This window comes from Aureobasidium subglaciale (assembly GCF_000721755.1).
Source record: "Aureobasidium subglaciale EXF-2481 unplaced genomic scaffold scaffold_3, whole genome shotgun sequence".
NCBI classification, from domain to species: Eukaryota; Fungi; Ascomycota; class Dothideomycetes; order Dothideales; family Saccotheciaceae; genus Aureobasidium; species Aureobasidium subglaciale.
Window position 1 is genome coordinate 892,264 of NW_013566992.1, and position 27,034 is coordinate 919,297.

General features: G+C 51.0%; 8 protein-coding genes across 8 annotated transcripts; 4 read left to right on the forward strand and 4 right to left on the reverse strand.

Annotated features, from left to right (window-relative positions):
• Positions 1 to 1,015: 1,015 nt before the first annotated feature.
• On the forward strand, positions 1,016 to 2,326 carry AUEXF2481DRAFT_2432 (uncharacterized protein; the record flags this gene model as incomplete). The annotated part of the gene is made up of 2 exons (XM_013491209.1): positions 1,016 to 1,871; positions 1,926 to 2,326. 2 exons carry the CDS (start codon positions 1,016 to 1,018, stop codon positions 2,324 to 2,326), a joined length of 1,257 nt encoding a protein of 418 aa, XP_013346663.1.
• Positions 2,327 to 3,442: 1,116 nt separating this feature from the next.
• On the forward strand, positions 3,443 to 5,096 carry AUEXF2481DRAFT_490180 (uncharacterized protein). Its single transcript, XM_013491626.1, has one exon. It carries the CDS (start codon positions 3,814 to 3,816, stop codon positions 4,990 to 4,992), a length of 1,179 nt encoding a protein of 392 aa, XP_013347080.1. The 5' UTR covers positions 3,443 to 3,813; the 3' UTR covers positions 4,993 to 5,096.
• A 510-nt stretch (positions 5,097 to 5,606) lies between these two features.
• On the reverse strand, positions 5,607 to 13,487 carry AUEXF2481DRAFT_2434 (glycosyltransferase family 5 protein; the record flags this gene model as incomplete). Its single annotated transcript, XM_013491210.1, has 12 exons — positions 5,607 to 6,538; positions 6,624 to 8,215; positions 8,266 to 8,372; positions 8,426 to 9,042; positions 9,124 to 9,178; positions 9,235 to 9,518; positions 9,567 to 11,714; positions 11,764 to 11,888; positions 11,936 to 12,531; positions 12,581 to 12,842; positions 12,898 to 13,073; positions 13,125 to 13,487. 12 exons carry the CDS (start codon positions 13,485 to 13,487, stop codon positions 5,607 to 5,609), a joined length of 7,257 nt encoding a protein of 2,418 aa, XP_013346664.1.
• A 1,414-nt stretch (positions 13,488 to 14,901) lies between these two features.
• On the forward strand, positions 14,902 to 16,739 carry AUEXF2481DRAFT_491118 (uncharacterized protein). The gene is made up of 4 exons (XM_013491627.1): positions 14,902 to 14,904; positions 15,066 to 15,756; positions 15,816 to 16,459; positions 16,521 to 16,739. The coding sequence occupies exons 2-4, from the start codon at positions 15,199 to 15,201 to the stop codon at positions 16,579 to 16,581; spliced, it is 1,263 nt and encodes a 420-aa protein (XP_013347081.1). The 5' UTR covers positions 14,902 to 14,904; positions 15,066 to 15,198; the 3' UTR covers positions 16,582 to 16,739.
• A 158-nt stretch (positions 16,740 to 16,897) lies between these two features.
• On the reverse strand, positions 16,898 to 18,447 carry AUEXF2481DRAFT_46111 (uncharacterized protein; the record flags this gene model as incomplete). Its single annotated transcript, XM_013491469.1, has 2 exons — positions 16,898 to 18,317; positions 18,350 to 18,447. 2 exons carry the CDS (start codon positions 18,445 to 18,447, stop codon positions 16,898 to 16,900), a joined length of 1,518 nt encoding a protein of 505 aa, XP_013346923.1.
• A 9-nt stretch (positions 18,448 to 18,456) lies between these two features.
• On the forward strand, positions 18,457 to 20,606 carry AUEXF2481DRAFT_37005 (uncharacterized protein). Its single transcript, XM_013491423.1, has one exon. The coding sequence runs from the start codon at positions 18,816 to 18,818 to the stop codon at positions 20,394 to 20,396; it is 1,581 nt and encodes a 526-aa protein (XP_013346877.1). The 5' UTR covers positions 18,457 to 18,815; the 3' UTR covers positions 20,397 to 20,606.
• A 1,102-nt stretch (positions 20,607 to 21,708) lies between these two features.
• AUEXF2481DRAFT_489620 (uncharacterized protein) lies at positions 21,709 to 25,048 on the reverse strand. The gene is made up of 3 exons (XM_013491628.1): positions 23,638 to 25,048; positions 22,554 to 23,587; positions 21,709 to 22,499 (listed from the first exon to the last, which is right to left on the reverse strand). The coding sequence occupies exons 1-3, from the start codon at positions 24,840 to 24,842 to the stop codon at positions 21,979 to 21,981; spliced, it is 2,760 nt and encodes a 919-aa protein (XP_013347082.1). The 5' UTR covers positions 24,843 to 25,048; the 3' UTR covers positions 21,709 to 21,978.
• A 207-nt stretch (positions 25,049 to 25,255) lies between these two features.
• AUEXF2481DRAFT_26871 (uncharacterized protein) lies at positions 25,256 to 26,320 on the reverse strand (the record flags this gene model as incomplete). The annotated part of the gene is made up of 4 exons (XM_013491309.1): positions 25,256 to 25,339; positions 25,399 to 26,045; positions 26,114 to 26,223; positions 26,250 to 26,320. 4 exons carry the CDS (start codon positions 26,318 to 26,320, stop codon positions 25,256 to 25,258), a joined length of 912 nt encoding a protein of 303 aa, XP_013346763.1.
• Positions 26,321 to 27,034: the final 714 nt, after the last annotated feature.

Genomic DNA, 27,034 nt, shown 5'->3' on the forward strand with positions numbered 1-27,034 from the left:
GGGTGCATGCAAGCCGATGGGCGAAGTGTTCACACGTCAGCCTCCTTCTGGGCAGGGCCTTAAGCAACACACCAACGGTCGAAAGGCTAGACAACTCTGCTGGTGCAGGAAGAGCGGAAGAGCGGAAGAGCAGATGAAGCTGTGTAGAGACAGCAGGGTAGGAGAACGACAGTGACAGGCAATTATGTGCTAGTGAGGATCTGGAGACGCGACAAGCCAAGAGAGATGGTTACACATAGGAGATTGCGCGGGCGAGTATGGGAGTGCTTGAAGCTTCGGAGAACGGATAGCACAAGGAGAAGCAAAAGGAGGAACCTGTGTTTCTAAAGAGCGTCGTCGACAGCAAAAGAGTGGTCGAGAGCTTGGCAGCGGGTTCGACGCCACGCAACGTGGAAAGATGTAAGCGCAGATTGAACACGAAGAGATCTGGAACGAGAGGAGCGACTTGATTGCGCATCTCTGCCTGAGGGAGAGAGGCAGATACGAAGTGATATGCAGCATGGTGTCGAACAGATGGCAACAGGGTGTGGACTCGAAGATCTGTCGCATGAGTTGCAAAAGGACGACGTGGACGACGTGGACGGCGATTGGTCGATTGGACAAAAGCGGAAGCGTCGTCAGCCTGTCTTCTCCAAATAGTCCGAGCGTCAAATGGAGTGCGCGTCGTGGTCGCCGGTGCATTGCGTGGCCGCGAAGCAGAGGCTGACCATAATCTGCCAGTCTCTCGCTTTCCTATCCTCGTGCAAACCATCGTCGCTCCCTTTGAACACTGTCCGTTGAAGCGCTGCAACAAGCGTCGTCCAAGTTCCCCAGCAGCAATCAAGCCAACGACAGATAATTCGCCTGCTGCCGAAAAGACGCTTTAGGTGCCAAGGGGCTGTGCAATCCATCCCACTAACAGACTTCGACTTCCTCTGGACTGCTGCTCTTTTGACCCGCCACCCTCCAATCAACACGACCCTCTGGACTCTCCCAGACATCCGTGTAGAGACCATCTACCTCGTCTCTTCGAATCATGGCTAGTCGCACACCCATCAGCCGAGGCAGGCGTTCAGCGGTGCCCGAAGGCCTCAATGAGACGTGGGCAAAGGACTTGACCGACCAGTTCCGCCGCACCCTCAGCACAAAGCGCATGAACGCCCTCACCAGACAGACGACGCAACAGCATACTCAAGCGCCAAACGCTCCGCCCTCCTACTCATCTCTCCGCAACATTCCGCTTGTCGCAACCGCCCCGTCGGATCGAAATTCGTTGCGCTTCCGTTCCATGCTTCTCTCTCTGTCCAACACGCCCTGCAGATGGGAGAATCCCGGCTTGCTGGACGAGGCCCTCCGCTCAATTCCTCTGGAACGCATCTACGACCAAGCACAAGAAGAGAGTGATCTTTACCTAGCCGAGGCTGCCTCATTAGGAACCAACACCAAAGCTGCCTGGGGCTACCAGGACTGCGTCGTCCGAGCCCTCATGAAGTGGTTCAAGCACCACTTCTTCCAATGGATCAACAACCCCAAGTGTGGTGCATGCCATGCACCCACCATTGCCGTCGGCATGGCTGCTCCTCTTCCCGACGAGCAAGCCCGTGGTGCCAACCGTGTCGAGATCTATCAATGTTCCAATGCCCAGTGCCAGGCCCATGAGCGCTTCCCCAGATACAGCGACGCGTTTGTGCTCCTCCAAACACGAAGAGGTCGTGTCGGTGAGTGGGCCAACTGCTTCAGCATGTTGTGTCGTGCAGTTGGCAGCAGAGTGCGCTGGGTCTGGAACAGCGAGGACCACGTCTGGACCGAGGTCTACAGTGAGCACCGCAAGCGCTGGGTCCACGTCGATGCCGTTGAAGAGGTCTGGGACCAACCTCTTCTCTACACACATGGTATGTTTTGACTGCTACATTCCGTCATGTCTTCATGTTCTAATTGTTTTGCAGGCTGGAAGAAGAAGCTTGCTTACTGCATCGCCTTCTCTGCCGACGGCTGCCAAGATGTCACACGTCGCTACGTGCGCAACTTTGGAAAGTATGGTCTACCCCGAACAAAGGCCCAAGAGAGTGCCGTCCTTCACATCATCGCCGAGATCAAGAACATGCGCCGTCGCGACATGAACAAAACAGACAAGTTCCGCCTAGAGGGCGAGGATATTCGCGAAGACAAGGAGTTCCGTCAAAACGTCATCGAGAGTCTGTCAAGAGAAATCTGCCGCATGCTTCCTGGCCGCCCCGACGCAGACATGCTCAAGGCCCAAGAGCGCGCCAGAGAAGCCCAACTCGCTCGTGCTCGCAACCAGCAGAATGCACAATACTTCAACCCTCGCGACCAACAGCAGCAATAACACACCTTACCCTGCTTCGACCCACTTAACTTTATAATCACCACCACATAAACCTTTCGACATTCTCCTCTCGCTGTCGCACATCATCTTTCGAGCTTCGACCTTCCACCTTACCTTACATCATATAAATCGGAGCTATTTATGACCGCACCGACAGATCCGACCTCGATTTCCTTTGTTATGCATTTCCTATCATCTTGGAGCTTCGGAGTTTCGGGTCCTGACCTCATGAGGGACGAGACTTTTTTTTTTCATGGGCTATACCACGTTCAAATCTTTCTTTGGGCTATCGGGGTATATGAAATTCCGTCATGTTTGCTTTGCTAGGTGTTACTGGCGCTTTGAGTCTATCCTCCTCTATACGAGAGCGACGACCGGGTTTTTACAATGTCTAGTGTTCTTCCTGTCGCTTGGCGACTTTGCACAGCTTCTTCACTTCTATTCTTCCTTCACCACCTTTTGTTCACTCTTTTATTTTTGGCAAGACGTTTGGATGGCGAGGGAACGCGACCAAAGAGCTGGAAGTTGAAAGATGGATGACGCTTCTTTTCTTCCCACTGGCTATAGCGTATACATTCGGTCACTTGGATTGTCATATATACAATCAAGAACAAATTCACAAACATCAAGCACAAAATCCCATGTTCTCTTTTGTGATGACACTCGTACAACCATGATTTGGAGACATTCGTAGTGTGAAGGAACACTCGCTGATAGTAACTCATGCAACCCATCAAGGCGCATAGAAGATAGAGAGCTTTCGTTATCATGAGATCATCCGTCCAGCCATCTTTATGAATCTCTTTCGACTATACCATTAAGCATTCTCTGAGGTGAGGAGAATTCTGACTGGCCGCGTTTGCATCTGTCCTGCCACAATTCTCAAAATAGCAACTCGGCTCGAAAAGCTACACGGCCGCGTTGCCATGTCTGGGCACCTTCCAGGGGTCTTCTTCAGACCACCAGGGCTCTTGCTAGGCATATCCACATGTAAGTGATGCATGATTGAGAAGGGTATCGTATCAATGAAGTGGCAAGATGAGACCCAAAGGCATGTAGATTCGGTGTGTTTCTCGTCAGGATTCTGATCCGAGCCAAGAACTCATGGTGCGTTTCACGTAGCAACCGTGAAGTGCAGGGTTGGGGAGTCTGAAAAAGTACGTCAGCAGTGTTTGCGCAGCCACCCCTGCGGACAAGGCTGCGGCAGCCTGACTACGAGTCGAGGATGCGTAGAAGATCGCTGCGTTTGACACAAAACCCATCTGGCTCGCCTGACAAGTGTTCTTCCCCTTTCTTATAATACCTGTTGGACCACCTACTTCTTCCTCTCGTCGCCACAACAACAATCCGTTTTCTAAAAACGCCTCTTCCCTCACACAGGACCCTTATTAGCCACCTCCGCTGTTTCACATTCGCCATATACTTTCTCCACATTGGTTCCTGCATCAACTCTACGCGAAATACTTAGGAGAAACACGTAAACAATCATGGGCAAAGCAGGGCGCGCAGTGTGTGTATTCACGCCTATGGCGCTGACCATTGCTTCCTTTGTTTGCGTACTTCTCATCAACCTGGGCGGCATCAGCAAATCTTCATCAACACTTCAAGGTCTTCACTTCTTCAGCGCCGACTTCACGAATTTCACCACAGACAGCAGCACATTGGGTACGGTTATCAACCTGGCCAAGCAGGAAGGGTTCATCTCGAACAAGTACGAAATCTTCCTCTGGAACTACTGTGATAGCGGCAATGGCACAAGCAGCCAGAACATCACTCACTGCTCGGCTCGTAAGACTGGTTTCTGGTTCGACCCTTACCAGGTCTGGAGTCTCGAGAAGGCCCTCAATGCTACCGAGGACGTCGCCTCAGACCTTGCAGGTACTGGTGCTGATAGCAGTATCATTGCCCAGCTTGAGTCCTATGTTACCGACAACGCCGATGCTCTCTACGACCAGGTCCTCGATAGCAGTACTCGCAAGTCGATTGACTTGTACAAGAAGCTGAGCAAATGGATGTTTGCCGCTTACTTTGCAGGTCTCTGGGCTTTGGTCGTCACCATCGTCTTCGGAATACTGGCTGTCTGCTCTCGCTTTGGCAGCTTCCTTACCTGGATCTGTGCCATCATCTCCACTGTCCTCATCTTTGGAGGCTCTATTACCGCCACCGTCATGTTCAGCATTCTGGTGTCCACGCTACACGAGAAGCTCAAGGACTACAACGTCACAGTCAGCCTCTCGACACACATGCTCGCCGTTACATGGCTCGCCACTGCATTCATCCTTCTCGCAACCATGTTCTGGCTCTTCAGCTGCTGTTGCTGCTCCGGCAAGTCCAACCCTCACCACATCCGCAACAAGGAGGCGCCTGCAGCCGAACTCGGCCTCCCTCAGGGCGGCCTGTTCAACAGAGGCAGAAGTACAAAGTCCGAGAAGAGTGGCGCTGGATATGAGCGCGTTGAGTCTCCATACGCACACCACCATACCGCTTCTGACTCTGTACCGTTGACACATGTCGATGGCGCTGCCGACTCGTACTACAAGCAGGAGACAGGCTACATGAACCACGAGCCCCAGAGCCCGGTCTGGAATGCGAATGCTGCTCCCTACGGTAATGACCATGGTCGTTCAAATGGTGGAGCATATGAGCCCTACCGTCACGGTAACTGAGCAATGTTTGCTAGACGCAAGGCACCAAACCCTCTGAACATCTTGGTTGGCTAGCTTTGTGCCACATACGAAGACACTGTACATCGCTAGTCTGCAAAGTGCTTCCACTTTACGTCACGAGGATGTCCAATCCTGATACAACATTAGCAGAGTTTCTGCACCGTTATCACTTTTCTTTTCTCACTCTGCATCATACACCCATCATCAATGCCAATGATTGGCATATGGATTACGAACACAAGCATGTACATAGATACCAATAACGAAGCCTTATTGAACATTTTCAAAAATAGTTCGTCGGGCCTATTAGCCTTTGTAACAAGTCTATCCTTAGTGCAAACGGTTGTAGGCTCGTTTGGTAACAGAAGCAGGGATCTGAACTAAAGCACATTCGCCGAGAGTCTGTACGCACTATTATGACGGCAGTATTTACACCGTGACTGACCAAGAAGAGCTATAGGGAGGAAACATCAGCAAGAGAGAAGAAAAGCATAATTGTTTTCCAAAACGTGATGATGTTTGACTTGCTATTTGCTCTGGTGTATTATGATTTGCCTGATAGACCCCAGCTTTGACAGTACAGTATAACAAAAGAAACAGAAAAATCATCATCATCAAGGCTTTGAAAGTTGCTCTTTCCTGAAGAACTTAAAGAACCCAATCGGTATGACAAGCTGACAGGTAAGCGCGATCCAAAACCAAGGTTTACTGATGGCCTCTATCACACCAGCACTCAGATCCGGAAACACATCTCCAGGACCATCTCGATTTGGCGCGGTCGCTTTCGCGATAAGTGTGACTGCCGTACCCAAAACCTGAGCCGAGATTAGCGTGACACCAATATGGATGCGCGTCAGGGTCTGCAGTAGCATCATGCCAAAGCCAACACCCTGGAGAGCATCCAAGACACCTAGCCAAAGCCAGAGTGCTCGACCTGCTATAGCGCCTCCTTCAGGACCTCCAGGCATCCATGGTAGCCAAAGACCAAAGCCAGAGGTACCCCACCATTGTTGCGCCCAGCGAGGAGCTAGCAGACCGATAGCGAAAATTGGTAAGATCCAGCTGTGACTTTTGCTGAGCTTACTGAAGATGAAGAGTACCAATACCCATACAATGATGAAGAACACGAGAACCAGTATTGCTATAACCCATACGGGAGCATACGTCGAGCTCCAGAGATATTGCCAAGATCTGCCGTATTGGGAGGACAAGAAGTAATTTTGCAAAATCACGGCCACGAAGAACCAGGATATAAGCTTGCGTCGGGCTAGAGTTTTGTAGAAGCTAGGGATCTTGCCAGGGCGCTGTCGATAATATGCAGGTAGGCTGGTGAACAATATGAGAGAGATCATCCATAGAAGTGCTGCAATCGGAAGAGTGATGGCAGCCATGATTGGCGAAGACGAGAGTGTGTCCTTTTCAATCTTCTGCTTTGTTGTGGCTACGGTGAGCGTCCGTCCCCAGTAGAACAGACCGGTGATATAGAGCTGTTGTGTACCCTGGATGACACATGCTCGATATACCCAAGAGGAAATGGGCGAACCGCCTTTGGAAAGTTGTCAGTCAAATCGTTTGTAACAGGAGTGACATAAACTTGCCTTCATCTCCAAAATTGAGTGCAAAGTACAGACTTCCACTTGCCGAAGCAGCTGCGTATATCCCGTCTGCCACATTGCGTATCCAGTTTCTCCCAGCGCCTTTGGGAAGGAACGGCGCCATCCCGATAAACAGAAACGCCAAGCCATACATGATGAACGGCACAGAAAGTACGAATCTAGCCTTCATGGTACGGAACAGAAGCCACCACAAAACAGAAGCTGCAATGTAGATGCCACCAATCGTGTAGATCATTGACGGTTTGGGGTCCTCACCACCAGTCAGTAGCGTGATTTGGTAACTGTTTGCAGCCATTATTTGTCCGAGAGCAAGCAGGAACGAATACAGAGGCCAATCTCCAAGTCGTGTCAGCATCCAGCGTTTGACGAGAGAAGGTCGTTGGTAGTTCTCGCCAAGCAGGAAGTCTTCCATTGAGCCTTCTCTGTCCTCAACGTTCCCATGTTCGTGGCCATCCACCGAGGAGCCCCTGGAGCCATAAGGCGAGACAATCTGACGGTTGCCACGCAGATTTGTAGACGAGGCACGTCCGCGTGATCTGCCCAACTTGGCATCGCGATACTTTTTGAACCATGCCTTTTCGCTCTCAACTAGATATTCCTCGATGCAGAGGTCTTTCTCAGATGTTTTGCCACTGAGCTTGTCCAGCATTGTTTCAAACACACGGTAGTATTCACCAGTCTTATCATCGAAGTTGAGCTCAATTTTCTGCAAGCTGTAGTCTCTCTTACTGCCTACGACAGTCGTCAAGTCCAGTTGAGAGGATGTACTAAGCCTTGAGGAAGTGCTGAGACGAGATCCTGAGCGATCACGTGGCTCAGCGATGGGAAGAAGGCTGTCAGCACTTGCCCTCCGGTTTGGTTCTCCTGCCTGGACAGATAGATATGGTCCAGAGCTACGATTCCGACTCCTACCCCTGTGGATCTCTCTGGAGCCTGGGCTTGGTGATCTAGAATGACGACCAGACATCAGCGCAGGCTGTGGCGTACTTAGTGATGTGCGTCTGCCCCTGCCTTCGAGCCGCTCTAGAGCATCAGATCTCGCAGATCCTACTGCAAAGGCGTCAGCCTCCTCGCGAGAGATGGTCGCTTCTTCCATATCTTGGCTATACTCGCTGCCAAAAGTGCCGTCGCCGTCACCTTCAGAGATATCGGCTTCGGTAATGAGCACCCGAGGAGTTCTACCGTGGTGACCAGGCCCGGCCCTCGACCCAAGAGAAAGTGTGCGATTCAGATCGCATGGCGAAGGGCCGGTTCGTGGTTGAGTCTCGTAAGCTGACGCAGCGTCCGGACTTGCGTCTCTCGAAAGAGCCAATAGGACACTCGAGTCATTGTCAAAGTGCGAGCCTGATCTTCGAGAGGGCTGTAGTCCATAGTTCGCTTCACGTTGGTGGATGCGGATAGCCGTACTCTGCAGCGTGTTGAGATCCTCCACCCACTTCTGCACAGGGAATCTTTGCTTGGCCGAGCGAGCTCTCATCATCGCTCTGACATCGGTCTTGGCTGCCAAGGCGTCTTCGATTGCCGATTTGAATTGATGGATCAAATGAGCAGTAGTCGTCGATTCTACTGTGAACCACCAGCCAGGCATTTGACCCAGGCCACCAACTCTGCATACTGTTAGCGTATGATATAACGACTAGCATGTCATACAGCTTACCTAGCACCAACGCCTAGGGCGCCTTTGCGTCCAAATTCGACAGCCACCAGACCGAAAGGCTCATCTCTGGATGGGATCAAAGCAAATTCTGCACCGGAAAAGATGAACTACTCGATGTTAGCTGACATAGCCACGCTCTGCTCAAAGGGAGAACCCTTACAGGAGGTAGTGCAGTAAACTCAGGCTTCGAGTAAACACGCTTCGGGTGTTTCTTCATCATGACTCCAAGTTTCAGTGCTGCGAATTTGCCATACATGTCGATAACCGGTCCGACACATATGAGCTGCACGTTCTGGTGTTTCTCGAGAATATTAGGGAAAACGTCGGCAATCAGATCAACTCCCTTCTGGTTGCTCCATCGGCCGACGAATACGAAAAGTTCAGCATTTGGGTCGATTTCGAGTCCAGCCCACTCTTGCGCTTGTCGACGGAGGTCACCTCGTGAAGCTTCGTATACTGGATCGACCGTGATGGCTTGATTCTCCTCTTCCTCACGAGTCCAAGGCGCGGTATCAGATGGATCAGGATTAGGGAGCTTGCCAATACCTGAACTTAGCCCCCAAAATATCGGATAGCGAGCGAAGGAGCGAGCGCCATACTTGTTGGATACTCCAACAGCGCCGAAGCCTTTCTGGTGAATTCTCAAGTAGCTCACGCCTGCGTGTAACAAATTAAACACCTCTCCAAATTGAACATACTTTTGGATGACATCTTTGTCTAGGTTGTAAACACGCGACACTTCGTCAGATTCTTGATCTGTACGCATCGGCCACAAGCCTTGAAACTCTGCATTGTGAAGGCCGCAAAGAGGTCAGCATTTGAAGGATGATGTAGCTCCGGATACGACCTACGACAAACAACATGGGATAGTTTCTGGAAGCAAGTATAGAGGTGCGGCACTTCCGTGGTAGTCCTGAAAGTACCATTAGCATCACTATTTTGCCAAAGTAAAGGCTGCTCTTGGCTCACATTGATGTGGTAAATATTTGGCTCGAATCTCTTGATTGTTTCAGCGATACAAGCATTCCACGCGCTGTAGTAGATAGCAGAGTCAAGATCGTCCATTCTTGGAGGATAAGGCTCTGTCTTGGTCTGTTTTCTGAAGACTGGAGCATCCAAAAGGACATAGGTGATGTTCCCGAGCTGATGATACTGCACTTGAACCTCATATGGATTTCCAAGAATTGTTACAATCATGGGATCCGCAATCTGGTCTATTGGGTAGTCAATACCGCTCACACAAGGCACAACCCCTGTTTCTTGTCAGTGATGGTCTCATTCAATGCGAACTAGAGACTCACATATCAAGTCCTGGTGAGTCAAGCTCTTTCCCATCAACTGCGCCATGACACCAAGTCCACCAATTTTGATCTTCAGGTTCCAGTCCGAGATATCATACTCCATGGTGGCAATGATCACTTTGCGTCTCTTGTCTTTGTTGGCAGCAATTGTAATGCCCGATGTACCAGAATCATAGCGTTGGTGAGACTTTCCCAAAAACAATGGTTTCATGCGGTGGCCCTGGTTGTCTTCGGCATCTTCATCTGCCAATTTGCTGAACCTGTGGCGGTTCCAAAAAGATGGCATGCCCTTAGGTAGTGAAAGACCATTCTTGTTGAATTTCACGCCATAAAATGCGCCCATGTAGGTCCAGATACTCACGACGCCAGTCAGAATGGGGCAAGACCATAGTAAAGCGAAGATGAGAACTTGGACCAGTCGACTACCGGTAGGAATGAGCTTGTATGTGAAGCTGGCATCGCTGATGCTGATCTTGTAGGCGAGATAAGGGCTGGGAGGAAACTCGGTAAGATTGATCAAGGCGGGACTTAGAGCATCAGGTGGTAGTCGGTCGAGAACAGTGTCGTTATCAATGTCTCCGTAGATGAACGATTGGTCCGGTTGGCCGTCAGGATTCATCCCCCAAACATTGACCTGGACTTGGTGTGGCCACTCGGTCATTAAGTGGAATCTCCAATCGTCACCAGCTCGCTTGAAAGCGTTCCGTAAGCCGCCATCGAAGCCGAATTGGTTGAAGATACCGTTTGCGAACATGTGAGGAAATCTTCGAGGTCCTTGCGTTTGGTCCACATCTGCGTGTTGAATGTGAGTGCTACTGCCGACCGTACGACTCCAGTATTGAAGTACAATATGATCACCGCTCCACTTTTGATGTTTCGCACCCGACCAAGCTTGTTTCGTGACGGTTGAAGTCGCGCCGTCATAATTTTGCCAGTCACTCCACGTAGAGCCCCAGTTGGTCGAGTAACGCCATTTGTCAGCTCCAGCAGCTTGATGTGCGACAAGCAAGTCTCCACCATTGCCTTTGGAGAGTACATTGCTGCTGTGATTGGCAGTGCGCGGAAACACCATGGGATTTCCAGCTTGTCCTATACGGAAGAAAACATGATCTGTCGAGTCGCTAGAGACCCCATCTACTGTCGATGTATCCTTGATGGTCAGACTGTGTACACCGTGCGACACGTCAACCAGCGTAGCCTTCCAACTCCATGCTGATGTGATGGCGCCGATGTAGGGTGGAGGATTAGAGTCCTGGATCTTGCTACAGACGACGCTTTCAACATCGAGAGTAGGACTCCCCTTGTTCGCAGTGGTCGATGTAATCGATATCCCCTTGGTGATGGAATCACAGTCCATCTCTTGAGAATATTGAAACTCAACATCGATAAACTCTGTCTCACTTTGGCTGACCTTAGACAAGATTCGCGCATCATGTCCAGGATCGAATCTCGTCAGCATTGGTGCGGGTTCAATCCAGTCTGCTTTGCGGACGTAGACTCTGAAATCCCAGGCACCCAAGGTAAGCTTGTCAAGACAGCCATTGAACTTTTTCGAGCCGTCAATCTCGAGCTTTTGCCTGCCTCGCTTGAGTACTATGGTGTCGTATGGACTTAGCAAGTTCCGGACTTCTTCATCTTCATCGAACACGGAGACTAGGGCAGTATCGTTGGAAGAGCAGTCAAAAGTGTAGTCGACAGTATGGTCTTCATTTTGGTAGACGAGCCATACTGCGGGCTTTGTATCCGTACTTCCAGTGAGATTCTGGACGCCGTTGAAAAACTGGTTACGCATGACACTCCACATGCCAACCTGAGTTACTGTCCCGTTGGAGCCTGGGAGGTAAACATCACGCGTCTGATTCGAGAGGGACTGCAATGACCACCCATCATTGAGGATTGGGTTCTTGCTTCTGAGGTGGTAAAAGGACTTAATGATGTTACGAACAGGATGAGTGGGGTCTCGATGATCCTGAGATACGTTGTCATCCTTGCAAGCGCGGGCCCCCGTATCAATAGGGAAGTCGTGGAATATGTCCGAGCCGAGCTTGTAGCAACCATGGGTTTGCCAAGCGAGTGAGGACGATATTGGCTGGCGTCCAAATACATAGTTGGAAGCCGTGTTGTCAAAAGTATACAGTGCCTGCTCCTCTGAACAGTTTTAGCCGACGGTCCCGTCAACCAGAAACATGCGACTCACCGCCCCAATTCAATAAAGGCACACCAGGCATATGCAAAGTAGTCATGAACAGACCGAGAAGCATTTTTTGTGTACCATCTTTAATAGCTGGCCAGCGAAACACGTCCTGGTTCGACGTGCCATACCTGCGACTGTTAGTTCTTGTGGAAGTCAAGAGCAATTGTCAGCTTACATGTGTCTTGGGTCGAACTTTCCAGTGTTAGGATTCACAAGATCGTTGGTCAATAACATCTCATTCCAACCGTCGACAAAGTTGCTGGGGATGTCGTAGCCTACTGTGAGATTTCCATCCATACCAAGAAAGCGTTGCAACATACGATAGATACTGTAGTGGAAAGCAGAAGCATCCAGAGCACTTTTGCCCGCGGCGCGTAGGAAGATCTTGTCGTCTGATTCGTTGCTCGTCTTCACGGCATCTCCAAGCTCAACAATCTTCTGATCAGGCTCTCTACCACGTCCAAGATAGATTGACCCGAAGCTGTTGCTTCCAGTGATTTCGCCAACTATCAGAAAATTTTCCTTGCCATTACTCCGAGCACACTCGCGAATTGACTCGCTGAAGTCGGCCAAAGCGTCAACAGTCGCTTGTGTGGCTTTGTCGAGTCGGAAGCCATCGATGTCAAGCATGGATATGGTAAGGCAGTGTAAGTGCTTGAGTTTTTCTAGCACCGATGGCTTCCATTCGCGCAGTCTGTCTTGTACAGACGCAAACTTTGACAATTGTCTTTGCCAATCAGGAAATACACCAAATGCTTCTGTATCGCCGTACTGATGGACGTCAGAAGGGAACAAGAGTAGAGACAGAGGTTTGACTTACCTGATCAAAGTCACTGTCATAGCAGCTACCAAGTGACCTGAGTTGGTCAAAAGTAGTAGAGAAATTGTCTATGTTGGCACCTTTGGTGACCAGTATGCCCCTATCATCCCAAAAGCGAGGCAGCTCGCATGTCGAGGTCTTGGTATTTCCGATAGTAAAATCAGGGTAACGACGATTAGTCTTCCAAGATACTTGATGCTCGTCAGGTAGGAAGGGCGTAGATTCGTTCAGGAAACCATTGAAGCCAATGAGATCAGCCATGCTACAGCTGATGATTAGCGCAGTCTTGAAGTTGATATGAGAGCAGATCTACGTACGTAGAGAATGTATTGTCAAGGAGAATGTACATTCCACGTCGATGGATTTCATCAATCGCTGCTCTCCACTCGACGATTTTCCCGAAGTGGTGGTCCAGCAAGGTGAAGTCAATCGGCGAGTAGCCGTCCGATTTCCACGGCATATTGATGAACGGCGTTCCGGCTACATAGAGACCCTAGAGACTGGTCAGCTGCTCATTGGGAATTGGGACAACCGGCTTGCATACCTTGATACCCATGCCTTGGATGTAGTCCAACGTATCAACCAAGCCTAGAAGATCTCCTCCATGACGCATAGTAGTTCCCATGACATCTTGCTCAAACAGTGTGCCGTTGATGTCGTCGTTAGTTGGATCTCCATTCACGAATCTGTCAAGGAAGAGCGTATAGAATGGAATCCGCCAGTTTTCAGGCGACGAATGAGACACATGGCCCTCCCATGTTCCTGAATACTCCAGAGGATTCGACGCAGCTTTGGTATTGAGATTCCAGTCAGTTTCGCGCGGATCGTAGTTCAAAGATTGCGCAAATCGCGATCTAGACAAGAGCAAAGCTCCAAGCACGTTCTTCACTCGCCATGGCTGTATCATGGCTATGTTGAGATGATACTTGCTGCTGTCGTCGCAAAATCACACGATGGGACTATGGCGGCTCTACGCTGAAAGACGATGAGATAGAAGGCGCAGAAGGAGGGACTCGGAGCTCATATCAGTGTACAACAGCTAGTTTTGAGGAAGCTCGAAGGCTATCCACCATACTCCCAGAGTCATAGCTACAACAGTGGCTATTATTTAGTGCTTACCTCGACTGACACAAGTTTTGCACCAGGCTGCGATGATGATATCTCGGACCATTAACCTAGACGAATCGCCCTGATAGGAGTATGGGGCTCGAAACTTCAGGCTCCACAGCTCGCCATACCCTGTCAAACGGTGAGATGCTGATGTAGAAGCCTACGTTGCCAGGAACGTGCTCGGGCCATCTACGGCTCCATCGTTCTCCAGATATTGTATACAATCATCAGCCCTACGAGACACGATCTCGAGGTGATAATGCACATGCTGACGAGCGGCTGTGGGATTCTCAGCTCCTCTTCGGCCTAGAAAGGAGGAAGTGGCTGATTTTGACAGGCCCTGCGTGAGGTATCTTGTCTAGGTTTTCTGTCATGGCCTCGGGTTCTACGCTGCAGCATGTCGCCATTCACGTGCCTATAATTAGCAAAGCTGCTGTCGTGAATGGCTGAGCTCGAGATTGTCGGCCATATTGGGCAACACAAGTCGTGTATCACCGTGATGCTTCACTGTGTTGAAAACATCGACCCCTTAGCAACGTCGCGATCTGTCAAAGTATCGACTCGAGAGTGTTCATTGTGCCGGAGTTGGTCATCACCAACAATCGTGCGACGAACCCATGTGTCTATCGCGTGGGGTTGTATGTGCCTTTGTTGCATGTACTGTAAGCTCTAAGATATTAGCTCGCGTCAGCATGCAGCGTACCGGTGTAGAGAGATTGGCAAATCAACTTGACTCGATAATGTGTCAAGGCCAGTCAAAGGTCTGAAATATTCGATGAACTCAGTGATCGCCATGGACTCGAGAAAGTCGTCAACAAAGAGCCTCGAGGCTCGAGGCGCACAGATCTGACCGTAAAATTGTGAGGAACACGCAACGGATGATATCTGCATAGACAAAATATCTATCGACACCGCATTTCAGAGGTCGAGCAAGTGTGTATCGAAGAGTGCTTGTCATTGCCAGCCCAGCCACCACCCAAACTGTGCCAGAAGCCAGTGACTGAGCTGGCCATGAGTTTTGGCCAGTGAACCATCTGGCAAGCACGGCGACTTTCAAACTCCCATTGTGTTGCATCAATTATTCTTAGCAACTCACCAGGTCATACATGACAGTAATTGTCATACACTATTCGAAGGACAAAGGCTGCACTTGGCTGTCAAGGTCGCTTCTCGAGCACAGCCACAGATTTTGGCCTCAACCAGGCAGCCTGGAGGTGGGGTGTTTGCACTTTCTACTTCGTTCCGGATTCGTCCATTGCTCTTGGTCCGCAGCACCACTTCCAGCTGGGGGATGCGCTGCAACATAAGTGCCAACACAGTGCAGAACGGCTTATGGCCATCCGGACCTGGAAACTTACGATAAGGCAACACACAGGGCTGAGGTTTGACTTTGGGAGCTCGATAAAGTCTGATAAACCGACCAGGATCATGTAGATACTAAATCGAGTATGGTGAAAGTGCTCGACGAAGCTTTCGTCAGCCCCTCTTTGTAGTAAGTCACCTTGCTTATGACTGGAGGCCAGATGCTGGCCAAGGTACCGTATATGCATTGTAGGCGAAAGCACAAGATACGTATTTGGTGGAAGGTCATGCTACTTCTCTATGTTCCACCCACGCCCCGAATCCACGGTCTTGTTTTCCCTCCTTTGCTGCCTGTACCTGTTTGCATCGTCTGCTGCTTGACTGTTCGACGCCTTCTTCCTTCCTTCCCAGACCGAAACTTGAAACATCAGGACAGAGACTCTCAAAACGCCGCTATGCGGTACATTTTCTGTCAATTGGTGGCCTTCTTGGCTTTTATATATGGTGCGACCGCGCAGACAGCCACAGCGAATGCCTTAGCTTCTTTTCAAACCGTCTTGGTCGGGTACGAAGCGCATTCATTCGAGCCAAACAACTTGACTGCCAGACCGGGAGATGTGATTGTCTTTCAATTCATCGCAGAGGGTCATACAGTAGTGCAGTCCAACTTCGAAGAACCATGTGTTCCGAGAGATGCCTACCACCGAGGCCGCTCTACATTCTTCAGTGGCTGGTACAACAGCAGTGATGTTCACAGCGACAATGTAAGTCACTCGTCAAATCTGTTCTGTTAAGAATGGCTACGAACAATTTCCCCCTCTAGCCACCGACCTGGAACCTGACAGTCAACGACACAACCCCGATCTTCTTCTACTGCTCCCGCCTAGGTTCCTGCCTCGATAACAAAATGATCGGTTCCATCAACCAAAACGCCACCTACACCCTCCAAGCCCAACTCGACTCCATAAACTCTTCCGACATAATGCTACAACCCGGCCAACAAGTCCCCGAAGAATCCATACCTACCTCTACCTCTGCACCTTCGACTTCCCACCACGGAGTCACCTTATCAGGCGGTGCAATCGCCGGCATCGTAATCGCAGGCGTTGCAGTCCTCGCATTAGCCTGCGCACTCTTCTGGTTCGTAGGTCGTCACCGCACGCTAAAACACATCCTGAACTCCCAATCCTCACACTCTGCACATTCCGGCGCTGTCGAGAGTTGGGTAGATAGTACACATCCACCTAGCACTGTAGGAGGTCCACCCTCAGCACGTCCACCCTCCTATGGTCCTGATGCGGGAGGCTACATGGTCCCTATGGATGGAGCAAAGCATTGGGATTACAGTAATCAGAGACAGAGTTATATGCCCATGACACCGCCGATTCAGGAATTGGGGATCAGTGATCCGGTAGAGATGGAGGAGACGGGGAGAGGCAGGACGAGAAGTAGGAATAGGGAGAATGAGTAAGTTTTACATCCAAAGTGTTTGATTTTGGAGTGGCGAATTCATAGGCTGACCACGTAGACCACAGATCGCTGATCCCAAAGTGGTAGGAGTCGAGCCAGATATTTATGAGAAGGAGTAATGTTTGGCTTCTTGAGGGGGAGGGACACTTGGTGAGGTCAGAAATGTTTTGTCTAATATACTTTATACCAATTGTGTTATGATATGATCTCTTGCATCAAGGCATATCGAGTGAGCTCAGTGAAGATGTCTCTCCAGGACTTGGGAGCAAAATCAGTTGGCATATCAACTGCATGAAGTTTGCGGAAACACGCAGAGAAGAGTCAAGGAGTTTGGACTAGTGAACTTCTCATCATTCATATTGGCGCATTGTTTAATATCCAAAGTCCAGTCAAGGAAATGTTGTTACAAGGTGCCAGCCATTATCCTACTTTTCCTCATTGGATACTGATACGGCTGCTTCTCTCGATCCTTTCCAGACCGCCCATGAACGGTCTCAACACTTCAGGAATAATCATGCTCTTAGTACTCTCCTCCCATCCAGCCTCCATGATAGCAGCCAGGACTCTGGGCACAGCAAGTGCAGTGCCGTTGACAGTGTGCGGCCACTCATGCTTACGTCCAAACTTCTCGGTCTTGACGCGGGTGGCTAAACGTCTGGTTTGATAGTCTGTGCAGATGGATGCAGATGTGACCTCGCCCCAACCTTCATCCTTCTCTCTGCGTGAAGGAAAGAAGGCTTCAATGTCAATTTTGCGAGTGGCAGAGGCGCCGAGTTCGGTGGTAGGCATTTCCAAGACGCGACAATGAAGACCCAAATTCTGCAGAATCTCCTTCTGAATGGCGACCATGTCATCGAAGAGAGCCTCCGAAGATGAATGCGTGGGCTCGGAGAAGTGGTCGTCGCCTACATTATCAGGCATTGTCCAGGCGAACATCTCGACCTTTGTGAATTCGTGAACGCGGTAGAGACCCTTTGTATCAATACCTCTAGCACCAGCCTCGGCTCTGTAACAACGAGAGGCGCCAATGATCTTGAGCGGCAGATCTGCTTCCTCGATGACTGTGTTGGCCTTCATGCCTGCAAAAGGGATCTCTGCGGTTCCTGCCAGACACAAGGCAGGCTTGTTCTTGTCTTTCTCTGGTTGGGTGATGGCGTAGATTTGCTGTTCATCGTTCTGGTCGCGAGGTTGGAAGCCGCAAGCGTGGGCAATGTGTGAGTAGACGATTGATGGTGGAGAGACGACCTTCCAGCCGCGCTTCATGGCGATGCTGAGGGCGTACTGAATAAGGGCTTGTTCGAGGAGGGCGGCTTCGTTCTTGAGAAAGTACCAACCCCAGCCCGAGGTTGTGGCTGAAGCGGTGAAGTCCAACATGTCGAGTTCGGAGCCGACGTGAACATGGTTGCGCCAGACGCGATCCGACGGCGTAGGGTTGCGATCCGGATGGTCATTGAGGTACTCTCTGACTGATGGTTCGTCGCCTTCCGGAGTGTCCAGACTGCTCAGGTTGGGCAAGGCAAGAGCCAGCTCTTCAATCTCATCGTTCATCTGCTTGTCTTGGGCATCTATTTCGGCAAGCTCAGCCTTCAACTGCTTTGCTTGTTCCAGCAAGGCGGGATCCTGCCTGGTCGCGGGGTTTGCGAGTTGGCGTCGCAAGACATTGTTGCGTTCGCGGAGGTTTCGGGAATGTCTCTGCTGCAATTGCAGTTTGTCGTGCAGTTCAAGGATGCGCCATGAGTTCTTTGATTGTTGCTTGTAGTTGCGGGCGATGCAGTTTTGCTCGTAGAGACCGGGCGCGTTGCGGATGTGTCTGATGTCGATGGTCGGCTTGGGCGCTATTGAAGGACGCGTATAGCTACGAGAAGCAGTGTGTGCAAGTCTGCCGACCGAACGGCAGCGACTTGACGTGGACAGTTGTGGAAGAAACATTGACGGAAGCTTTGCGACAGGTCGAAGCAACAAAACAGACGCCGCGCCCGTTTCATGTCAGAGACAAGACCACAACGTCATGCCACTTTTGTCTTGCTTCCTCTTGTGAGTCTCGACATGTTTCGCTCCTTCCTCTGCTGTCATGCTTCGCTCCTTCCTCTGCCGTCATATTTCGCTCCTTCCTCTGCCGTCATGTTTCGCTCTCACGAGACAATTTCTCCTGTCCGTAATAGGTAGGTACGCTTAGAGACAACACAAAGGTTTGACGGTTCTTTACTGCTACACAGACACGGCTGGGCCATGTGATTTGTCGAATGGCTGGACTGCGCCCCGGCCGCGACGAGATCCAAGACTACTCGAACGAGTGCAGACTGCTATATACTCGTCCAAGTGATGCCGATTGACAAACAAACACGCGTCCAGCATGGTGTCGCACATTGAGGCACCCGAGCAGAGGCTACCCAGTCCGCGACGCCCACCTTGGGCCTCCAGCAGAGCCTCGACGACACGCCGCCATCGTTCAACACGCTCCCACCACGCTGCATCTCCTTTGTCGCCGCTGAACGAGTTTCCCGTCTTTGCGCATACTGGTGATGTCGACGTTGTCATCTCGTCATACTCCGGTCGCAAGGAGCAGCGCTACCTGCTTCATACCATAATCCTGAGCCAATGCTCGTCCTTCTTCGCTGTAGACACGAAGCGCCCACCCGTACACAATGCTCTGCCTGCTCCCCAATCCGCTTCTTTGTCGCGCATCGGCGACATCAACTCGAGCAGAAGCAGTCTGGACTCGATGGATGCGCGACGCCTCACCTACGTCCTCGACTGGAAACACACAAGAGAAGGAGACACACCACGACTCGTCCAGCGTCCAATCGCCATGAGTCCGCCGCCCGTCTCGCGTAACAAGCCGCCTGCTTCGTCCTCTGCCTTCTTCCGCTCCATGTCGAACCTGTCCGCCCTATCCTTGAACCAAAAACCAGTTGCGCCGCCGAGCCCAGATGATCAAGTGCTGAGAGATTATGACAACATGTTCCGCATCTTCTACAACTATCCTCCTACGCTAAGTACTGTCAACATTGCTGATGCCTATATCGAATCAAAGAGCCTGCTACATCTGGCTCAGATGTACGATGCTCTAGACGTTGTAGGCTTGCGCATAGACCACCACCTTCTGGCTTTCCAAGGTCGCCTGTTCAAGCAGATTGCTCGCTATCCACCATCCTATCTCAAGCTTGCCTGCCTAGCCAAGTCAAAGCTTATCTACACCGAAGCCTTGATCCACATCGTGGGCCAGTGGCCACAAGCACAGTCACAGCTCGTCAACCACGTTGATCCGCTTGTTCTCGATATCATCGAAGACAAGGTCCAAGAGTTGGAAGACGCCAAATTGCGCATTGAAGTGCGTCTCTTCAGGCTGACCCTGACTACCAGTCGTGGCGAGCGCGTCAAACCCTCAAACGCTTACTTAGAGTGGATGGCCATGAGCCTCTTCCGCCAGTGGCTGGCTGAAAACACCACTCCTGCTCCAACGTCCATCCTCAAGAATTCATCACGTCCGTCTTCCTCCGATGCCGCTTCGGCCTCTGCCTCTGTGTCAGGACCATCAGGTCGTCCGTCCAGTTCAAGAGCGCTGGTCACCACCAAATCTCAAACACCTCAACATCCACCACCAGCTCATAACTTAGGCCGGGTGTATCGCCTCCTGGGCAGCACAAATAAAGAGGCCTACCTGAATCATGAGGAGCGTAAACGCTTCCTCAAGCTCACACCTGAGATGTACTCTCGCGATAACCTCAAAAGGTTCGAACGGAGAATTGATGAGATCAAGAATCTAGCGAGAGATGCTGTAAAACCACTCACTCGCAACTTCCTCGAACTCGATTCAGGCAGTCTTATGCCGCCACCAACTGGGCGAAGTAGCGCTACTGCTCCCTCCACTGGCGGACTTGGCTATCTGACCTGCACAAAGGTGCTCGAGGAGGACTTTCCTTGGGCTGCCTGACGGCTGAGGCCGTTACAAACATGATTTCACGATTGATGATGATGACGCGGATAATTCAGTTTATGTTCTTCTCACGGCCCTCGATTTCTCACTATGCGTAATCTCTTCATCCACGATCTTCGTTTACTTTGCTTTCCGCTCTCGCACAGCTTCTCACTGATACCCACCTCTCTATATTAGCTTAGTATGCATTCATTCCTTCGCATCGGTTACTCGTTTTTCACTATTTCGCCGTGCACTAGTGATTTGACCTCCATAACACTGTCTCTGTGCTTTTCTTCTTCCTTTATTGCGATGCGATATGAGACGACGAACTGTTATGCCACTACGGTCATGAAGGCAACCAATAAAGACGTGATCGAGCTGCTCAAGCACCTCACCATCTCTCTTCACCAATCTCCTCCTCTCCAACCCCAACGCTAGTACAGACTATGCATCACACCATAGCAGCATCTTTCCCCCCAATCTTTTTTCGGCTGAGACAACCAGAATCCCATCTTTCCATCGCAGTAATAGATCCGAGTCATGGGTACACGTCCCACCGATCTCAAGAAATCACGGTGTAACAAGCAAAAGAACCAAGGATAACGCCTTCATCGGCTCATTCGGCCCGACGTCCCGAAGATTCCGATCAAATGGTATCTACTATATTGAGCATTTGAAGTCGAGTACAGAGATACGAGATATGGCATTGCGTTATGACATCGGAATTTTCTCGCTCGATACACAAACTCATTGTTCGGATGCTGGAATGTTACTGGTAATGTGGCTTATCGCACCCGTATCGGAAGACTTGCCCGGAGAGATAGAGCACAAGATCCACTTTCGATGCTTTCCCAAACACCTGGGTGCTATAAGTGTGGATACTAAATGATAGTACGACGGTCAAACAAGCAGATGATCAGATAATGCAAACACGAGATACAAGTCACGGAATATGCGCCGAGAGCCAAGATGCAATGTACGAAGTAAGGCAAAGGGCAAACGTGACAATCAGGAAAAAAACAGAGGGCACCTGAAGGACGGGGAATAGCACGTTGCATTAACGGCTATAAGCATCCGTGGCGAAGCGCTTAGGCACCACGAACATGCTCCAACCATGCGGTCCAGCTGATCGCTATTATACAGAAAACACAGGTATGGAATGGAAACAATTAATGAGTGCGCTGGTTTTCAGCACATCGGGTCCTTGGGTTATGCATACTCCTCTCTGTTGCAGTAAGTCCAGAGATGCGTCTGGATCACGGGCCGACGTTCAATAATGGCAATATCAGCGACACCAGCGACCGGGTGCATGCGGACATGTGTCCGGTATTTTGGTTGGTAGGGAGTTTTCGGGGGATGAATGTCAAGTGAGACAAGGTCATGCTTCGTTGTTCAAGCCCCGGATCGTTGTCTTGGTTGTGCATCCGGATGACTGAATCGGGACATTTTTAGATCTGCTGATGATGTCGTGGTGTAGCTGATGCATGTCCTAGACAAGAGCTCAGAGTACCTTGCTTTCTCATCGATGATTTTGCCTCATCGAAGGCGACAGGTCCACGATGGACAGGTGATTCGGACCGCTTCTCCTCTCACTGAATTACAGCCAGGGTGCACACGCCTCGTATCCCACCTCGTCGGCCACATCATCATGCTGTTGCATCATACTAAAGTCTCGTAACGTCTCAGCGCCAACACTGCGCTTGTTCTGAATGGCTTTGAGGCGTATCTCGTGAACGCGGATATCCGCAGCAGCCATCCGCTCCATCACGCTTTCCTGCGATCCGCGTCGCCGGGGTTGTTGGTAAGCCTGTTGCACCCCTGAGCTGGTGCGGCTACTTGCTTCGGAAGTGCTTGAGATCCCTGACGTCCGGCTGTGGCGTCGCATGTGCCGCCAGATCCGCCGAGCCTCATCTTGTACTACAAGGCTGTCCGGTCTCGGTTCGTAGTCGATATGACTCTTGTCCACGGGTGTGGCTATGGTTGTACCGTTCTCTTCGGGTGTCGGAGTGGACGGAGCGGTATTGTAGACCTGCAACGCCTCGGCGTCGGCTGATTGCAACGTGATATTTCGTGTACGCTTCGAGTCTTGAAATTGTCTGGCTGTTGCTGACGACCGTACTACCTCCCGTGATAATTTAGTCGAGATCGTCTGCTGAAACTCGAGTTCCTCACGCAAGTGCTGCAGTACTGGTGGCCCGTCGTTGCCGGACCAGAACTTGCCAAATTTCTTGTGCAAGATTCTGATTGCAATGTTTGGGGGATAGTTTCTCGCAGCGAACCTGGCTTTCTCAATCTCAACTTCCAGACCATCCTGGTCCTCTTGTCCACGGATCGTACCCCATTGGCTGCTTCTGTTCGTGCGGACCAACTCACATGCTTGTTCAACGCGTAGTTCCGTGGCCAGCGGAAGAAGAGAATGCCTGTATCGCACATCCGCCTTGAACAGTTCGGTTTTGAGACTTCCTAGTGTCTCCTGAAGCCCTCTCAAGAGTCCCTCAAGCGAGGCTGGACCTGAAGTTGTTTGGGGAACGACAGAGGGCACGCGCACCTTCGCGAAAAGAGTCGTACATTGGCCCGGATGCAGTGTCGCTTTCCGAGGAGGCGTTAGGAGTCTTTCCACACGACATGGCTCGGCCGAATTGATAGACACTCTGACGTGTGAAAGTTCTTGGATACAAGGTTCCTCGCGTGCAGACTGGACGAGAGCCTCCAGTACATTATCATTGGCTGTGTTCCATTCAAAGCACCAGCCGGTAGCTTGAGGACGGTCTTGAGAGGTGGGAGCTTGGTATGCATAGCCAACCTGGATCTGGTGAACTGGCCATGATACCACATCGCGAAACATAGACGCACACCTCTGCGGAAGTGGAGATAACACGAACCCATGTGTGACAGAGTCAAAAGTACCCTCAAGCGACGTGATCGCCGAAGTAATAGCGTGCTGCATCATAGCAGATATTTTGGCTGCAGAGGGCGGTGTTAATACTTTGCCGACCAACAGCTCTGCCACTTCAATAGCGAGGGATGCTGCATCTGGCTTCTGCAAACAATAGAGCTGACAGCCATGATTGGTAGCTAGGCATTGCGACTCATGGACACAACTGGTACAGAATACCGCCAAGCGGTCTCGATCATCCTGTAGTAGATTGCAAAGTCGTCGGGTAAAGTCGGATATGCTTCTGAGAGCCAATGGGGACACAAAAGGTCTACCCCGCGTTAGCGTCTTGCCGTGAATGAGAGTGGGTACAACACGAACGAGTTGTCGATGAACACGATGATATCGAGAGGCTTATGGACTTTACCGATGTGTTGATCAGACGCAGGTAGATTGACGTTGTTCATGTCTGCCGTAAATTTGGAGTCGCTTCCGACGCTTGCTTCAGCCTTGATCATGGCCCATATGGTCGCCTCATCAGCCAAGTCTAGAGTGCTCCATGCCGGTGTGACAGAGAGATTGATGTGAAGCATCGAGAGGTCAGCCTGTGAAGTGACGAAGTGAGGTTTTGAAGATCGAGTGGACTTCCTGTCTGCACGAGGAGTCTTTTCAGGGGACGGTGAAGGACTTGGCTCTAGCTCTTGTGATGGGCTTGGAAAACTGCCATCACTTCCGATGAGAACTTCTCTGTGCTTCAGATTGAGCGCCGTGAGGAGATCCGGTGTTGAGATGAAATCTTCCGCAGGCAACAAGGATACAAGACTTTGTGCTGAGTCAGAGGTGAGTAGATGTGGAGTAAATACATCACCCTGCCTCTCGTGCTCAGAAGCTGAGCAACTGATGGCGACATCATCTTCTGTCCTCAGCGGTACCTTGGAAGAGCTTCTCGACCGGCTGAGAAGACCGCCTTTGACTCTTGAGACAACTCTTTTGCGAACTGATAATTTGCGAGAGAGTGATGGAGCGGACTTCTGCTCACTCTTGTCAGACTCGATTGAAATACGCTTGGCCGGAGACTGCTCAATGACTGTTGTGAGATGGATACTGTTAGACTCCCAACTGAAGCGAGTGTTTCTCGACGAAGGTCTGGCGGATTCGTCCCGCCCAAGGTTTTGAATCTCTTGGAGTGGCTGTACGCTGTGATGCTTGTTGTACGAGAAATCTGATACAGAGCTTCCACTCGGTACGGCGACATCGTTCAGGTATCCGGTCCGCAGATTCTCACGTGTTTTCCGAACATTCAGAGGCGAATTTGATGTTCTGTGTGCTAGACGTGGTTGAGCAAGGACGTCACACTGCCCGTGGAGCTCAGAATCACTCGTAGGCGATACACTAGCATGCGAAGTTGGAACGATGGTGGAGAAGCTGTTCGTGGAAGCTGTATTCGAGGTAAACATGTGAGCCCGCGGCGGATGCCATCCACGCAGTCCAATGGATCCTGGTGTGTGGCCATAGGCAGTGCTCGACGATATGTTGCTTTTGCTATTCTGTGCCGCTCGGAGAGTTCTCGGATTCGTGTTCTGCATGCACCGTCAGAGAACCGTCCGGAATCAAAAGACTCGAAGCACCTGAGACTACCTCCTTATTGGATGGCATGGCTCAAGACTAAAGAGATGCACCCTGGTATCCAATTGGAGCAATGAGAATATGACGAAGACTGCTGAGTACTCGACGGTCGTGCCGAAATTGGTATTGCGTTGAGTCGAGTCAGAGTGCCCGAAGAAATCCATGACGTGTCATGTGGGAGGTTATTTGCGGAAGGCGCGACTGCCCTGTAGACGCTCACAATTCGAATTCTCTCGTCTCGAGTTCTGCACGCAAGCCAATCTACTAAGTTGTTCGTCTAAGGCCGAAACATGGAGAAGCACAAATGTTGCAGCTCGTGGAATGTCTGAGAACCAGGTAATTTCTTGGGTCACCACTTTCTACAGAAGGCGAATTAAGCGACAAGCTCATCGTCAGCTCCATCGTCTCTGTTCCAAGGAACTTGAATTGCTTCTGGATCAATATCCAAGAAGCTGATCTGAGGTACAGCGTTGGTGGGTTTGTCCTCTGGGAGACTCAACAGCGGAAATGACTCACCAGGTTGTCGTTGGAAGCCGAAATGTTTCCAAACAGGGTATGCTGTGAGATACTCGCTTGCACACCCTTCTTGACTCTTTCTTCCCAGACACCTTCCCAATTCCATTGTCCAGGCCTTCGTGCGCCACCCGGTTGTTGACGTAAGGTGGGAGATGCGGGGCTCTTTCCATCTTCTGGTGTCGCGGGGAGGAGCGTAGATCCAATGACTCGCGCCCTGTGAGTCTGCCATGCATGCCATGCTCCTGGATTGCCTGCGGCTTCTAGCGGTACTCTATCCAGGACCTCTGCCGTGTCGAAGGTACTTCTCATATAAAACAAGATCTGCACTATAGCCAAAGGTCCGTACGACTGTCGCGAGTGCTCTACTGCCGATGTGACGTCTTCATTTGAAGCGACTTGAGACGTCGGCTTCGGCTTATTGCGCCCAAACCATTGAGGAAAGCCGTGTCGCAAGCTGAAGCCGCCAGGTGGGAGGCGCTCGTCATCGGTAGCATGGACGGTATCGGCACCCGTGTCGCTTGTGGTGTAGGTGTAAGTGGTCAGAGGAGTAACCAAGGGATGGAAGATGTCGGTCGAGATGGTAATGGTTGGAGGCTTGTCGGTGGCAAGGAGCAGGGAGAAGTTGAGGATTGCGGGTGTGTAGGGGCCTAGGGGGTTTGAGAAGTCATCCAAGCATTCATCACGGCGACCCTACCTTTGCGGATGAATAACACACCCTGCCACACGTGCGGGTCTTGCGGTGTGGGTGTGAGGTATATGCCTTTGGGACAGGCCTGTTTCACGCTGGCGCTACACAGACACTCATGAGCTCTTCGCAAGACAGGCCTGAGGAATCGGACAGGCAAGCATACAAGTCCAGGCGCCGTTGTTGTGCCTCAAAAGTCTGCGGCCCTCCACGAATGTTGGACTGCGTCAGAGACATTGAACAATACCGTAACTCAGGTGGTCGTGTTGTCGAGAAAATAGGTAGGATGCTGTCTCGGCCTCGCTCGTTGCGTCAGCCCCGTCTCCACTCCTGGTGACGAGCGCTAACGCACCACACCCGCTGTGACAAGTCACAACGCAGCTAGATGTATCCGTCTGTGTGCTTTCCCTTTCCTATCTCTACGCACGTATAACTATACACGTCGCTCGGATACGAAACCCATCTCTTTTGAGATTGGACTTGAGCGCTCTCGTAGTGGGGAATCTCCAACTTCCATGGTCAATTGGGTTCAAGCCGGCGTCTATCGCCCGCGTCTCACAACGTCCCTGCTTTCTTTTGTCCCTTGACAAGTACGAGTCCGAATTTCTTTGCTTTGTGCATGAGCAACAGTATCATGGCGGCCCCTGTTTGCCATAGTCTGATAGGTCACGAGACCCGGCTCGAATCTGGTTAGCATTCTTGAGCGTGCGATCTGTTCCTTCTGCAGCACTCGATTTCTCCATCTGACCCGTGGCTGCATCCTGCTTCGGCCCGTCAGCCCGTCAATGAGTCTCTCGTACCTGGGAACGAAACAGCGAAAGCCACGATGACTTGCGTCTCTATAGGCATAATGCTCATATCTACGTGAGGCGGCGAGCGACATTCCTCAACCAGTAGTCGGATGTCGCATGACTGGTTCATGCTCGGACAGCGGCGCCGGGAACAACAACA